This window comes from Excalfactoria chinensis, chromosome 1 (genome assembly GCF_039878825.1).
Source record: "Excalfactoria chinensis isolate bCotChi1 chromosome 1, bCotChi1.hap2, whole genome shotgun sequence".
Taxonomy (NCBI): domain Eukaryota; kingdom Metazoa; phylum Chordata; class Aves; order Galliformes; family Phasianidae; genus Excalfactoria; species Excalfactoria chinensis.
In genome coordinates, this window is record NC_092825.1 from 61,335,908 (window position 1) to 61,351,554 (window position 15,647).

At 37.8% G+C, this 15,647-nt stretch overlaps 1 protein-coding gene across 11 annotated transcripts in view; it reads left to right on the forward strand.

Annotated features, from left to right (window-relative positions):
• Positions 1-15,647, forward strand: part of PLEKHA5 (pleckstrin homology domain containing A5) — a 162,342-nt gene that overhangs the window by 142,790 nt on the left and 3,905 nt on the right. For 3 of the 11 annotated variants that reach the window (XM_072326747.1, XM_072326762.1, XM_072326787.1), the window contains 10 exons: positions 525-636; positions 857-903; positions 1,820-2,008; positions 2,546-2,663; positions 6,446-6,561; positions 7,829-8,038; positions 9,889-10,047; positions 11,361-11,488; positions 12,333-12,478; positions 13,638-13,742. In XM_072326747.1, the coding sequence (XP_072182848.1) occupies positions 525-636; positions 857-903; positions 1,820-2,008; positions 2,546-2,663; positions 6,446-6,561; positions 7,829-8,038; positions 9,889-10,047; positions 11,361-11,488; positions 12,333-12,478; positions 13,638-13,732 (1,320 nt within the window). In that variant the 3' untranslated portion in view covers positions 13,733-13,742. Of the gene's footprint in view, positions 1-524; positions 637-856; positions 904-1,685; positions 1,734-1,778; positions 2,009-2,545; positions 2,664-6,445; positions 6,562-7,828; positions 8,039-9,888; positions 10,048-11,360; positions 11,489-12,332; positions 12,479-13,637; positions 13,743-15,647 lie in introns of those variants that run through there. The other 8 variants (XM_072326777.1, XM_072326796.1, XM_072326803.1 and 5 more) reach the window with 6 other exon arrangements.

Consider the following 15,647-nt stretch of genomic DNA (forward strand, 5'->3'; position numbering starts at 1 on the left):
TTAATGGATGTTTTTGCTCTAGGGACTGATTTTCTGTGCTGCTATGAAAGAGGGATTACAAGGAAATTCAAGAGCTGAGAAATTTGTGTTATTCAGCCCAAAGCATGCATAACCATGAACGCAAATGGGCCTAGATTTTATACGTAGTATGCAAACACTACATTCATCTGCAACTATTTTCAGATTAGAACTGATGATTCCTTTACTTTCTTTGTGTGTAGGTCTTCCTTGACTTTGCTTTTCTTTGTAAGGAGAAGATGCAATTCCATTAAGTGAAATTTCAGCTTGCAAATTGCTATCAAAATAACTGGTGCATGTTTCTGAAATGACTTAATCTGGCCGCTTTTGTCTGACAACATACTAATTTGTTACCTTTTAGTGGGAGAGTATCTATCATTATTGCATTTTGTTTTGAGTATTGCGAAAGAATATGAAGTACTGTCTAGAGAAAGAGGTTTTATTTTTTGCCCCTCCTACAATACATTCTTATTTATCACCTAAACGTGCTGTTTCTTTACTGGCAGACTGAGTCAGCTGGGATACAGCGTGCTCAGATTCAGAAGGAACTGTGGAGAATTCAAGATGTCATGGAAGGTTTAAGTAAACATAAACAGCAAAGAAGCTCTTCAGATGCAGGTAAACTGGATGTCTTTCTCTCTTACAGAGTGAGATTGGATCACATGCATTTTTACAAGTTAAGCATCTCATCTGCTTTTATATGTTTGAAGGAATCTGCTATTTTAAGTTGACAATTTGTGTATTTGCCTAATAATAACAGGTTATAGTTTGTGTTCATAAAACTATTTACTGAAAACAATTCTTCTCTTTCCTCCTACCCTCTGCCGCCCCCAAACAGGCATCATGGGATCAAGGACATTTTCTGCTATTAAATATAAAAATGAGGTATGCTTTTAGCATATTTACTATTTTAGCATCACTGAATATCAAATATACATATAAGAATGGACAGTATTTGCATTGTGTTAAGGATTTTTTAAAGTATGTATTCTGTGAATATATCTCATTGTGATTAGTTTTAAAAGACTGACAGCTAGTAATTCTAACACTTTCATTTGTTCTTTGTCTTTATATTCTCACCAGTATGTTTCTCTTTTCCATTTCTCACCTTTTCCTCTCCCCAGGCTCTTACCCTAGAAATATAAACCCTGATTTTTGGATTTGTATTTTTCCCCAAAACACTTCTCACCAGAAATAATGCATTGCTTTGTGTGTCTCTTCACCTATTGAGCCTGGTTCTCAGATGGCCAGAGCACCCACGAGAGGATCTGAAATTGTGGGAGCTCCCAGATGTTCAGTTCCTCTGAAAATCTGGCTATTATTTACAGTTTTAAAGGGACATTGTCGTGGTTGTCTAAAGAGATGGGAAATACACATATGTGGCTTATAGAACTTCTTGAAAATGTAATGTCTATCAAAATCTTGAAAAAGATATGGAATCTTAATTTTTAAAAGGATGAATTCAGAGAGTTCATAATTATCTTACAGAAAGTTGCAGATTATAGAACTGAAAACTTTTACAAGTTGATTACTAAAGCCGTTGAAGTATTTCATTGTACATGATAGTAATAAATTACAAAAATGTATATTTTGGCCTTTTTTCATTTTTCTTTCTTTTTTTCCCTTTTTCCTCCCCCCCTTTTATTTTTTTTTAAATTATTTTTTAGTGTGACATTGTCCCTTTCATACAAAAATCTATAGCTGGTGTAGCTACGGTAATATATTTTTATTTATTTATAAGTTATAAATAATTGTAACAGGTGTGCACATCTAAATAAGGTGACTATTCTACAATCTTTAGGAAGAGGAAGTAGTCCCACCTCGTCCTCCACTCCCTCGGTCCTATGACTTTACAGAGCATCCTCCCATAATCCCCCCTCTGCCCAGTGATAGCAGCTCCTTGCTCTGTTATAGCAGGGGCCCAGTACATCTGCCAGAAGAAAAGAAGATTCACCAAGTTCAAGGATATCAGAGAAATGGATCTCACTGTGTAAGTGGCTTAAACTGCCACATCGTTCTTGAAGCATTCCCCCTTCCTTCGCACAGTCACAATTTTTATTTTGCCATCCGGCTACTTTTGTATTTGTTTTTACTTTTGGCTTTGGGTTTTATTTACAGCTCCATCATTTGCTTTTCACATTTTCCTGTCATATATTCTGTGTATATATAAAATGTCTTAAGACTTAAATGGATGCGTTCAGTATCGAACTCGATCTCAAAAAAATCAAACTCTTCTACTCCCAAGTACTTATAAAACGTCAGGCTCAGAAGCAGTTCTTGCTGAAGCCTTTTACAAATTCTTTTTCCTGTGCCTGGACATTTTTATGGCGATTTTTCTGTGATTTCTGAAAATTTGCAAACAGTTCTCAAATTAATCATGAAGGAATACTGCCGCAAGAGCAGCTGAACAATGAGCCGCTGTCCTGAAGCGAGCAGTCTCATCGGAAAATAGCTGTTTTGAGTCTTAAGACAGAAATGCTTATACAGAAATGCCAGTTTATTTACCTCATAACTTGTCATTCTTCAGGGTCCTGATTATAGGCTTTATAAGAGTGAACCAGAGTTAACTACAGTAGCAGAAGTGGATGAATCTAATGGTGAAGAAAAAACAGAACAAATGTTAGAATCAGAATCTGCAGCTAAAGGTTTGTCCCTAGGAGTGCTGTTTATGACCTTTCAGCATTTTTCAGAAGAAATACAGAGCTTTAACTGTTACAGAAGCTATTTCATCCTTCATATTTTTGTAGCCTGTCCATTTCTTAGTACAATGAAACAACTTGCACAATAAAATAATCATTTAATTATATGACAAGAAAGATTTCAGTCAATTACACCACAGAAAAATCAAACATTACACTCACCAACAACCCTGAAATCCTTATTGACACCATGTCTAATCACATCACTCACATTCCCCACACACCATTCCCTTGAACAATTACCCATTTTCTGTTCATGCCCCTGAACAATTATTCAGTTTTTGAATCCAGCTCCCAATGTTATGTCACTGGAACGTCCAAAAAGGCAGCACCGCAGAATTTTCAGACTCTCATAAGGCAGAGAAACAATGTCTTTTTCTTTTTTTAATCTTGTAATTGTTGAATTGCCTTCTGTCCTCTGATATAATAGGAATAATGATCATGACCTTGGAGTGTACAGACAATAAAGGTCTTTGCAATTGCTAAATGCTTTAGATTCTTCTCTTCATCCAGCTTCCATAAAAGCTACTAATTGCTTGGTAGAGTCTTTTTACCAGGAAGTGCTCCTCAATTCTGTTTGTTAAAACACACAGAATAGTTTGTTAAAGGTGACTTCAGGAAGAGCAATCTGAGCGCTACCAAAAAACCCCATGAAGAGCTTTCAGAATAACTGAACTTTTTGTTTTGTTTTTTTTCCCCATAATGATTGATGTTTTCAGTACCAGCAAGATAATAGCTTGTATTAGTTTGACTAAGCATGTGTGTAGAGGTCTGGTGTAATACTACTAGAATTTGACCCAAGAGCTATGATCATGTAAGGATATTACTTTCACAAGAAAAGCCATATGGGCTTTTAAAACAAAAGACAACAGTTTGCGTGCTCAACAGTGTGAATGACCCCATGATGGATGATATAATTAAGCTTGCACTTACTTACGGGCAATTACTTAATTCTGATTGAATATGATATTTACTGAGGTGGAACAGTCACTTTAGATATGAAATCACGTCTAACTTAGTGGCAAAAATATTAAAAGTTTAGCCTGAGATTTGCTAATCACCAATCACCTCAAGTTGCTTTTTTCACTATATACCTAGGTTTTATTGGCCTACCGTGTTTCAGACTATTTACAGGCATTTATGACGTGAGGGAAATTAATTGAGACAACATAAGAAGCCTACGCTAACTATATAAAGCTTCTTTATATAGTTCTTGAGCACCCCAGTCTGCTTTCTGTTTTCTGTGAAGATGGAAGTTAACTTTATTATGTCCACTTCCAGAATAGCAACCCTCAGTAAAGGAAAGCAATAATAGAAATTCTTCTATTCAGTTCAGGGTAGCAAGTGGAGGGAGGGCTATTTGTCAAAACAGAGTGAAGTGAGTTTATCATAGCTGTGTTTAATCGTTTGGTCCACATTCTTTGGATTTTCTGACAGCTATTTTTTTGTTCTGTGTGCTCATAACAACAATCCCGTGCAGTAGGAAAAATACAACCCTTCTTGGTTTTGGTTGTTGTTTGTTTGTTCTTTGTAGTGCATATGTCATTATAACCATATGCTGTTCCAAGAAACATTTTTACGCCATTCTGTCTTAACAGTTTGTAGGCTCTAAGGGGAACAAAACTCAAAGGCAGCTCATGTCTGAAACCTCCGATCTATTTTAAGAAGTCATCTTTAAATGACATAGTTTCCTATTTTGAATGCTTCTTAAAAATAAGTCGATTTCAGAGGGAACTTCTTTCATGTTTTTCTCACTCATTGTGCATGTTGCTGTACTAAACATTTCTCATGTTTTTCTTCTGTCAGCCCCTTCCCTCCCTTTTCAAGTGTCAGCAATCAAAGAGAAACATTTTAACGGGACTATGTAAAGTAACCCATACAGCTCTCTGCAAGCAGAGGAATATTTATGACCTGAGTGGCACATAAAAGTGACACAAAAGGAAAATGGACTTAAGCTGTGTTTTAACCTTTTCATGTGTAAAGGAGACTCAAACTATTGTTTTATAATTTTTCTTCTGAATGATGTATTTGGCATTCAAATAACTGCAGACTATTTTGTCAGCCTATCAAACAATTTGGAGAAATAATTGAGCCTTCGACTGAGTCAGTTTGTCCTCTGAAATCTGTGTGACTTCAGGAAAAACAAGGGGAGGTAATTTGACCATCAGAGAAGATATGTCCATTTTTATAGGCAAAAAAACTGCAAGAAAACAGTATTTTTAATACTTTGATTTCTTGTATGTACGAAGAGGGAAAGATGAAACAGATTACCTAGTTATGTATGTATATTTTTGTAACTTTTACCTTCAGTTTTCTGCTTTCTAATTATATTTTGGCAGAGGTTCTCTAAGCAGAAAAACTCCAGTGATGAATTATTGTTATGAGAGGCTGAGTGTGTGATGGGCAGCAACACACAGAATATCCTCAGCTCCCAGCCAGGCAGAGCCTGGCCGCTGCATTTCCCTGCCCATGAGCTGCAAGGCTGAGCACACAGGCGCTATGCACAAACACACATCCTCTGAACAGACCCAGCTAACCACAACAGAACAACAGTTTTGAGGCCAGTGCCATTGCAAACACTGCATAAGTAAAAACAGCACTCACATAAAAGCGGAACAACACAGATAAATGTGATCCTCTTCTTCTCACTTGCCAGCTGACTAAACTGAAAGCTTGTTATCTTGTCTCACGCCTGCACAGAAATGGGCAACTCCAAAGGCTGCCTGCACCTATGGTACCTCTAGCAGTCAAGTCTTTAGTTTCTCCAGTCTCCCCAGTAGTGAGATCTCAGATTTAAGACACCTGGCTCCTGAACCCCGTGTTCTGCTTGCTGCCTTAAGTTTGTTAGCATCTAGCGTAGACAGAAGGGTCCTCATGGGTAGCAGATCCAGACCTATGGCCCATATGGTAGCCAGCCTGCAGACGTGCAGGCTCTGCATCCCTCTGGCCCCAGCCCTATGATCTCCCTATCTCCCACTCTCTCACATACTTCTACACAGAAAGGAAAACCTACATGAAAAATACATATGAATAAAGTTTAGTGAGAAGAATGGACAGACTGCAACTGTCAGGCTCGGACAAGCATACTGATAAACAGCCTGCTTACACAAAGCTGAGCCTTTTTATTCCCTCTCTGTTTTACGCCATGCCTGTTATTTCCTATCTGCCTTGCCCCCTCCTTTTCTTAACCTTTGTTTCCCCCCAAATAAGCAATCCACACGTATTTACTTTTCCTGCATTAGTCCAACTTTTCAAAAATTATTTCCAGTACCATCATTTAGGTAATGTTGGCCTTAAATAGTTGTACTGGTATTGTCACCTGCTGGCCTTGCAGGCTCTCTTCCACAGAAAGTCCCAGATTCTGCCTTCCCGTTATCTGTGAAGCCTGTGAATGTATGAAAGCCTGACTATCTTTCACATAATTCCCCCTCACACAATTCTCCCTCAACTATACATGAACTCTAAGCCATTGCACACAGCACCGTCTAACTTCAGCCCATTACTCACTGTTATTTTTATGTCCAGCAATTTCTCATGCCATATGCGATATTTAACCATGCTCGTCTCTGCCTAACCTGCTGGTCATCTGCCTGCATACCTTAATGGATGTCACAGTTATGCAGAGTTTGAGTAGTTCCCCAGGCTGACAATGTGCATTTACTAGAAAACAATGTACTGTTTGATTATGCTTTGCATAGGCCTTAGTATGTTGCTTTACTGTTTCACAGGCTCACATTTCCCAGTGGGAGTTGTACCACCCAGAACCAAATCACCAACTCCAGAATCTTCAACAATAGCATCCTATGTCACGTTAAGGAAGAATAAGAAGATAGATCTAAGAACGGTAATTTAAAGCGGTATTCAAGCATTGATGGATAGTGAGGTGTTAAATTCTGAGTTTAACTTCTGCAGTTACTTGAAAAGTTGCAGCTATCTTTTTAATTTCCTTTACATAAAAATCACTGTGATATAAAGTAAAATATAATCTATTCACTTAACTGAGACAGCTGTAGAGAAAATGACAAGATTGTAAAGATCATGTATGTTAAATTGCACAGAGATTTCATTACACTAAAGCTGGCTAAGAACTATATAATAACACTAAATCTATGCTAAATCTACTAAGCAACTGGAAACTGAAGTTTGGGCTTAAGTTGAAAAGACACGAAGCATCTTTGTTTAAAACCTTTCAAGAGCATATTTGGGTTCTGGAGCATTTTATCAGCCTCTGAAAAAGAAATACGGGATTTGGGAAAAACCTAAAGCAGGCAGAAAATGAAGATGCAGCAATCAGTATGTGGGTAGTAAACCTGGCATGTCAGGTTAGAGTCCTGCAGTCTCTGGGCTGCAGACAGACATTTACATGTAATATAGGCAACAGTGGGGAAAATTTCTGCCTTCGCTGCAGCATGAATAGAAGAGGATATAGTTGTGGGAAGAATGAGGGAGGAGAGACAATGCTGAATGGTGATAGCGTACCACTTTCAGAAATGAAACCAGCTGCTATGAATCTACTGAATGCAGCCATTTGCCTAAAGCAAATAGTTCCGTATTTTTTATGACAGAAAAACCTGAAAATTGGTGAATTTCAGAATTAAAGTGGGTGAAGCTATTGTTTTTTCAGGAATAATATTGTGCTTAGAACTACACATTTTTAAGTGCTGCTAAATTCAGTTCGTTTCAGCCTGAGCTTGCCATGAGATATTCCCCAGCTGTACTTTTCCTTGGAATAAAACGGCAGAAGTGAATATTAGATCAACTGGTATAAATGTCCTTGAGCGTTAAATATCACCTAAGTTTTTGTCTTAAGGAGGTTGACTCTCTGGTACAGTATCTGGTAAATTATTTCAGCTTCACACAAAAGGTCTGGGAAAGTATTTACTTGTTCTCTTGATGTTAAGCATTGATGATTACAATGTCACTATTCAAAAAGGCAATTTAGTTTTAATTTTGGTGTTGATTTGTTAATCTTGTGCTTTGTTTGTATACACAAGAGATCTTTTCTTGCCCACTATTCTGCTTTTCAATGATAATTAGGTGGTCTTTTCTGATAAGCAAAATAGTTAAGGATCTTGCTGTTTCTAAAGAATGTGTGTATTCTTCCTCTTAAGGAAAGACCAAGAAGTGCAGTGGAGCAGTTGTGTCTTGCAGAAAGCACACGGCCTCGAATGACTGTGGAGGAACAGATGGAAAGAATAAAAAGACACCAACAAGCATGCCTGAGAGAGAAAAGGAAAGGACTAAACATAATTGGTGTTTCAGACCAGTCACCTTCACAGAGTCTGTCTTTTGTCAGAGATAACCCATTCAAATCAGCACAGGTTGGTCCAAGTTCTTTAAAAACAGTTAAAAAATAATAATAAAAGTAATAATTTTGAAAAAGTCATGTGACAGTATGTCTAATAACTGAGGCTGTTCGTAGAGAGAAGCAGTTGCAGTTCTCTGCCAGACTCAAGAGAAAGCGATGACAACCTTCATGTTTATACCTAATGATAATAGAAGTCACTTCCTTAGGGAAATAAGTCCTTCAAATCTACATGTGTTTGATTATGCATTGTGATGTTTGTTAACAGTTAATGCTTGTTGTCAGATCTAGCAAACAGCATGAAATTGCACACTTTGTGACTAAAAGCAGGGAGAACCATGATTCATTTGATGTATAAATTATGAAGATTTTCTGTCGCACAACATATTCCAACATCTATAAAATGATTTATAAAATATTTCTAGATAGGAATGTATATTTATGGTGATAGCTGTTGACTGGTGCTCTCTAGTTGTGGTTTTTGAGTCCATAAATACAGTAAAAAAAAATCACTTTCATTTTCATGCATTCTTAAGCAATTAAGTCAAAGCATAGAGTTTATTGAACACAATAAGGGTGGGGAGAGAGGAAGAGGCTGTGATTGCTTGACACTGACCAGGAAGTGTGTCTTAAATAAATAAATAAATACAGAACTACAATAAATCTCTGAACAAAAAAAAATTCCATGTAAGAGTTGTAAGTCTGCTACTTTTTGACTGCTGAGTCAGGAAATTAGATCTCTTTTTCACTAGGAGTTATCGTTTCCATCTTCTGCTAGACTGTTTTTTTTCATCAGATCATGCTGACCTTTTTCTTTTTTATAGCAACATGCACATATCTCCTTTTATGTTTTGCATCTGCTTCTCCAAGACCAGATTAAACGCATTGCACTTTTTAGAAGGTACCTATTTTCACATAGACGTTAGCTTTCTTATATTCCCCTGTGAGCACACTAAATTGTCTGCAAAGCTGTAGGGAAGTTCCTTCAACAGCACTAGATCCCCAGAAGAACCTGAACTCAAGTCTTCCTTTTGCATTAGGACATCTGTATTTGGGATGAAGTCATGAATGCTATAGATGAAGGGAGGAGCTCTTCCAAACTTTTTTGTGATTAACGTGGCATTTCTCAAGAAGTTAAAAGCAAAGCTCTGCAGATGGTTCTTGTAGTACAGTTTACACATGTTTGAGCCTCACAACTGTTTACCGAGGGTAGGCAGTGATAGGACAAGTGGGGAATGGTTTTAGATTGAGACAGGGGAGGTTTAGGTTAGATATTAGGAGGAAGTTTTTCACACAGAGGGTGGTGACACACTGGAACAGGTTGCCCAAGGAGGTTGTGGATGCCCCATCTCTGAAGGCATTCAAGGCCAGGCTGGATGTGGCTCTGGGCAGCCTGGTCTGGTGGTTGGTGACCCAGCCCATGTCAGGGATGTTGAAACTGGATGATCACTGTGGTCCTTTTCAACCCAGGCCATTGTACAATTCTATGATTCTCACCAATTCCTTAGTTAATTCATACCTCAAGGTGAGGAAACTGCAGCCAGGTATGTGTGTCATACCTGGCTAGCCAGCACACTGGGAGACATGGTGGGGAAGTGGTCAAACCCTCAGCAGCAGCACTAACTGCTGCTGCACAGAGTTCTGAAGGATGCTGGTCATGCCATCATGTTCTCCAGTCCTCTGAGTGAAATCAAAGCCACATGGATGAGAAAAAAACATGTTTTAAACCGGTGACAGTCATGTAAAAACATGTTTTAAGACTCTGAAGGTTTTCATGCAGCGTTCTTAGCGCAGCACAAGACTCGGACCTGACACTGTAATGACTGTTTTAAGAACGGATGTCTCTATATCAATTTTGTTCTGCAGAATCGCAAAAAGGATGATACTGTAAATAGTCACATCAAGGACTTAGAGAGCGCCACTAAAGATAACAGTTTGAAACAAAATAATGAAAGTCCTGAAGAAGAAATAGTGCGAGTAAAACACGATGGAGAACAAGAGCATAATTCAGGTTTTACTAAAGAGGTACTAAACTCTCCTTAATTGAACTGTCCATCAGCCTATCTTGCAGTAGAAAAGTAATTATAACCACAGACAGCAGAGTTTGGGAAGCCAAGCAAAATCCCTTTTTCTTGGGAGATGAACATCTGTTTTTGTATTTTAAAAATGTAGAAGTGCAAAATGGGATCAGGCCTGTCGATAGCCTAGAGATTGAATTTTCTTATGTGTATATACAGTCTTCTTAAATTTTGTTCTTATTTCCTCTTTACTTAATCTCACATTAATTTTATCTATCTCTGTATTGATCGATTGACCAGAAAATTAAACAAATATACGATCTTTATTTCTTTGGGTTTGGAAACAAACCCGGTGCTGATGCATCTTTAATAATCATTGATCTGTGTGGTTTTGGACAGTCATTTTATACACCTGAATCTTTTCCATGGGCTGGCTTTAGTGCATCAAACCCTGTGCAGGATGCAGCATAAAACTGATGCAGCAACTCATTGGTGGAAGTAGGCAGTAACTGTAGTCCGTGCTGTTCAGTCATCAGATTGATTTCTGTCTTGAAATAGTCTCAGGCTCCATTAGCAGTGAGTTACCTCTGTATTTCTGGTAGTGAAGTGCCCTGAAGACTCAGCGAAAGCAGACTGACTGTGGAGAATAGATCACTAGAGCTGTTTCCATGTAATCATATCCTCCTTGGAGTGTCATATTTTTTAAATCTTGTGTATACTTTTTTATCTTTTTCACTATATATTCTCTCATTAATCTCCCATTGCTTTTATTTTCCTACTCCTTTTTCCTTTCTCTTTCCTATTTTTTATTTGGTTGTTGTTATTTTAGAATGATATGAAATCAAATAGCAAGCATTTGTTATTCTTCTAGAACACTTTCTATTGAGATTTGCTTTATGTTAAGTATGCAAACCACTTAAAGGAGTATTACATAATATGCTAATATTGGTCCTAGCTAATCAAACCTTTAAAGCAGTATTCAAGCTCGTTAGCCAAGTACTGCAATTGCTGGAATCTTTGGCATTGTGCAGAGAGGGATAGCATAGAAAACCGAGGCAGGCTGAAGTCCAAAGAGTTCAGTTACGTTCTGGAAGTAATTAAGCCAAGTCCTGCCCATTGGCTCTGGTATCAGTTTCAGGATAACTCTATTAACCTGAATGATATTGATAAAAATTTCCAAAGTTATGTAATTCTAAGTTACTAAGTATACATGATGGCAAAATTTGTCTGTTAATAAAACTGTTTCCTGATACTGTATTTCTTATCTACCGCTCGGTGTGCGTTACTGCTTTTTCTTTCATGATTTCAATTTTTTTACAGCTGACAAAAACCGATGATTTTTTATCAGATACACATGTTGTATCTGACTCCAAAGAAGTGAATAATGAAGAGAAAACAGAAAAGGGAAAGAATAATAAAGTAGAACAAACACGTGATGGTGATATAAGGTAAAAATAAAACAAGATGTTCAAAGACTATTTTAAACTTGCATATTGTATTTGTTAGTTGAACGTACCAAGCAACTCATGAAATACTGTCATAAATACTCCTAAGGTACATTTATATATTTTGGAGTGGTTTACATGCAGAGAAATCCAGTGAGAAACCTGCAGGGGTTCTGTAGGAGGTAATGAGTTGGTACGAGGGGCGATGTTTATTCCCAGGTACTTCCCAAGTTACAGATGTGTTCCTGATTCTGGCTTAGTGTTAGAAAAAGTATTCAGTAGTGCCAGTCCAAGCTCTGTATGAGTTTAATATGAAACCTTCAGCCAGAGCTTCTATTGCAAGCTCTTTAACACTGGCGTTCAGGAAAGCACTGCATTTACAGGCAGGTTGAACAGTTTACTTTATACCTCCTGCTTTTTTGGTCTTTACTTGACAGTTGAGGAGTATTGCAAGATTAGACAAATACTGTATATTGGATATTTCTCTTTAACGATTCCTAACTTTATTGCAAGCTGTGTGGATTCTACAGTTTCACAGCTGATCCCAAGTTCTTATATTAGACCATAACTTTCTCACAGTGTACTTCATCAGAACAGGTATCACACAGCAGGAACCTGTATCAGTATGCAAGGGAAAGTAGTTCAGTTTCCAGCATATGTTTTTTTTTTCAAGTCTAACTCAACATGGTAGAAGGATTTGAAAATACCTACTTAAATTCTATTGCACGAACTCACCAGTTGCAACTTTGTTAACAAAAGACAATTAAATTGTGACTCCTATGCTTAGTAGTTAGTACTTGAAATTAAGTTAATGTGCTCTAAAAGCCCTGTGTTTTTTTTCCATCAGCTTGCAGAGTGTGACCACAGTTGCAAACCACAAACCCAAAACCAGTTCAGAAGAAAGCGAAGCAGTCAGCGTTCAAGAGCAAAAAGGAATTATTGCTTCATTTGAATTAGCAGCACAGTCTTCAAAAGGAAATCAGGCAACAGCAGGTATGGAAAAGAGTTTGACTAAAACAGAAGTTGCACTGTACATATGTAAAACTTCATTGCATTGTGATGATGTCTTTTGATGCTCAAAACCCCTCATGACTTGAGAAGTGCTGAACAGGTCTGAATATTAAGTATGTGTTTTTACAACGTAGAGAAAAGTAGTTTCCTGCTGGGTAGCTTCAGAAATTCCATTTTTCTGAGGTTTTAATGTAGATTTTGCAGTTGCATTTATTTCAGGGAATTATTTGGCTACTGCCAAAAATTAAGTCATATTGTAGTTATTGGTTGGCGCAAATGCCTCCCTCTTTATCCTATAGAACAGTATCTCAGCCCCAGATATGTATGAACTATTTGATCTCACCTCCTGGCTGATGGACAGCCTCAGGTTTTGAAGTATGAAACACAATTTGGTCGTGATTTCAGACACAGGAACAGCTGAAGAAACAGAAGCTGTTAGCTGATTGGTTCAAAGACCTGTGGTGTACTTCGCAAGAACAAAAAGATGGAAAAAAGTTAAACTATGTGCAAAGAGGAAAAGGAGAGGGGAGCAGATGGGTGAGAAGGAATATGATTTATAGAATTTAAGATATAATTAGGATATTCGGTGACGGGAGTGGTTAAGTAAGCCAAATAGCTCAATCTATGGATATGAAAGGTGAGCTGAACCTTTGCAATTGCAGTCAGCAGTTTTTTTCTGTGACTTGATAATCAAAACCAGAACTTGTAAACGCACTCTATAGTGCCAAGCAGAACAGCAAATACTTAGTTAACCTGAGCTGGGATATAAAGATAGGTCTGAAAGTTTCCCGAGTAGTTAAATCGTACATATTTTTTCCTCTGACATAACACATCAGTGTTCATGTGTCTATTGTTTGTTCCTGAGATGATCTACTCGCTGTGCATAGGCCTGAGTCTTTTCTGAGATGTTTTCTTTCATATAAGAAATGATCCTTGCTGACAACAGCTGTGCTGTCCCCTGAAGTTGTGCTCACTGTGCTGATCAGATATTAAGTCTTAACTCATGTAACTTTTATTTGGCGCTGCTTATATTGATTGTGGCTTAAAATGGTGATTTTCAAGCTTATGTTTACTGTGTAATCCAGCTAGCTTCTGCCTTGTGTAACTTGTTTTCTTGTTTATCTTGCTGTATGACTCGCAGTGAAAAGTTTGCCTTCTTCACCAGAATCGTCATTGTCACCAGCTTCATCTACACAACCACAGCTCACAGAAGGATCACATTTCATGTGTGTATAGTTACAGAGAAGTACGTCTTTTTTTCCCACCCCTCCTGCCATTTTTCTAATGCTGTTCTGAGTGTGTGTGTTGTAGGTATCTTTGAGAGCCATGTGTAGACAGTACTTGGCAAGACAAAGGTATCTACTAGGTTGTATATAAACTAACTGGAAAACAAAACAAGTAAACATATTGACTTGTTTCCAAGTAATGTGTTCCATACTCAAATACAAAGAGAAAGGACTAATTGGCTTATTTTGCCACTAGTGGCAGGATAATAGCCCTTTGAATTACATGAGAGACCTAGGCTGTAACAGAGAGATAGACATTTAAGCTACCAGCATCGGTGCTCGGGTGCAAATGAATCTTGCTGCTTCCATCTGGGTGGTTAGATCTCTTAGTGATGCATTGAAGAGAATGGTCTAATACTCCAAAGAGTTCCTGGCTTAAGACATGGATGAGTGAGGCAGGACAAACAGGAAGGAAAAAAGTGAGGGTGAATGAAATGTAGCAGTTAGAAAACTGTTGTGAAGACCTTTTTTATTTCTATGGGGATAGCCCTACTCAGTATTCTTCCCTGTCTTAGCTGATTTCAAGGAAGTTAGAAAGCCTAAGTTTGGCTAGATTTACGTGTTCTTACCTGTAGCGTTACTGACTCAATAAATGAGATTGGAAATACAAGAAAGCATAATTGTTTGTACAGGTGTTTAAGGAAACCAGTATGATACCTACATGAATGCTACAGCACTTTGCCAGCATTTAAAACAATCAACATCTGTTTGTTGTCAGGAAGTACCCATTTAAGTAGGCTTTCTGCTAAAAGAATGAGCTTGGCTTCAATGATTATTATGTCAAATGCCATAGTTAATGCCATAAATTAAATGTAAGGAAACCTTATATTGAGACTTTTCAGTCTTTCAGCACAGAGATAACTGAAAATGCATTTTCTTATTTGTTGCCCTAACCTGTATTGCCAAACTTTCACCTTAGTAAAATTAGACATTAATCAACACAATCACTTTATCCTGCATGAATTATGTGCAGGAACCTCTTAATGCAGATTATGTGCATCTTTTCCTCCTTTTGCCTAAAAAGACTGTATTCGATACCAACACCAGCACTGCTCCCTTTCTCCTGTATGCGGTCCATCATTATGAAATATAGTTCGGACTCTTGTACTTTCACTTAAAAGTGTTGTTACAAAACCATTTAAAAAAGCATGTCACTATTCGTTTTTTTCTGGAAATCTGTGTCAGAGATTTTAATGTCACTGTATAAATGCTGATGCATTTATGATGTTGGAACACTTATGTATTTTGAACTTGAGACAGACTTCCAGGGTAGTGATGTGATTGAAATGGCACTGCCGCATTCCTTCTGTAGCCACAGCACAGATGCCTTGACAGGGGAAGCAACCTGCAGCTTCTCCACAGTTCTTTTTTTCTACCAGTTGCATTAAATTACTTTTACCCCTTGTCATCAGCCCCAGTGATCAGTTCAGCAAAGTCATTTTAATTATTAATGCTAAACACGAGAGTAGCCAAAGTGAAGCGCGCACGCAGTGATCTGCTTTGTAATGGAACAGCTAACCCTTGGCATCCCACAGCGTCTTGTAACCTCGCGGGTAGTATGTAGCTACAACATTCCTGTGTTAAGCATGGTGCTGCAACACTTAGAATTGTATTGTTATGCTTACAGCATAACAGTGTATCTGGGCTGGTGGTTATAAAACTATTGCTCTGCTCATATAGGCACCACCATAACAAAGTAAAATAAATTATACCCCTTTGGACTGTTTAGTGTTTAAATAGAGTTGAAAAAACTATTCAACTGTGTGCAGATACACGCCACCTTTCTTTGGTGCACTTGATGCCTTTAAGAGTTCCAAAGCCAGTTCATGCCTTGAACTGGGCATACTGTGCATAGGTGTAAGGGA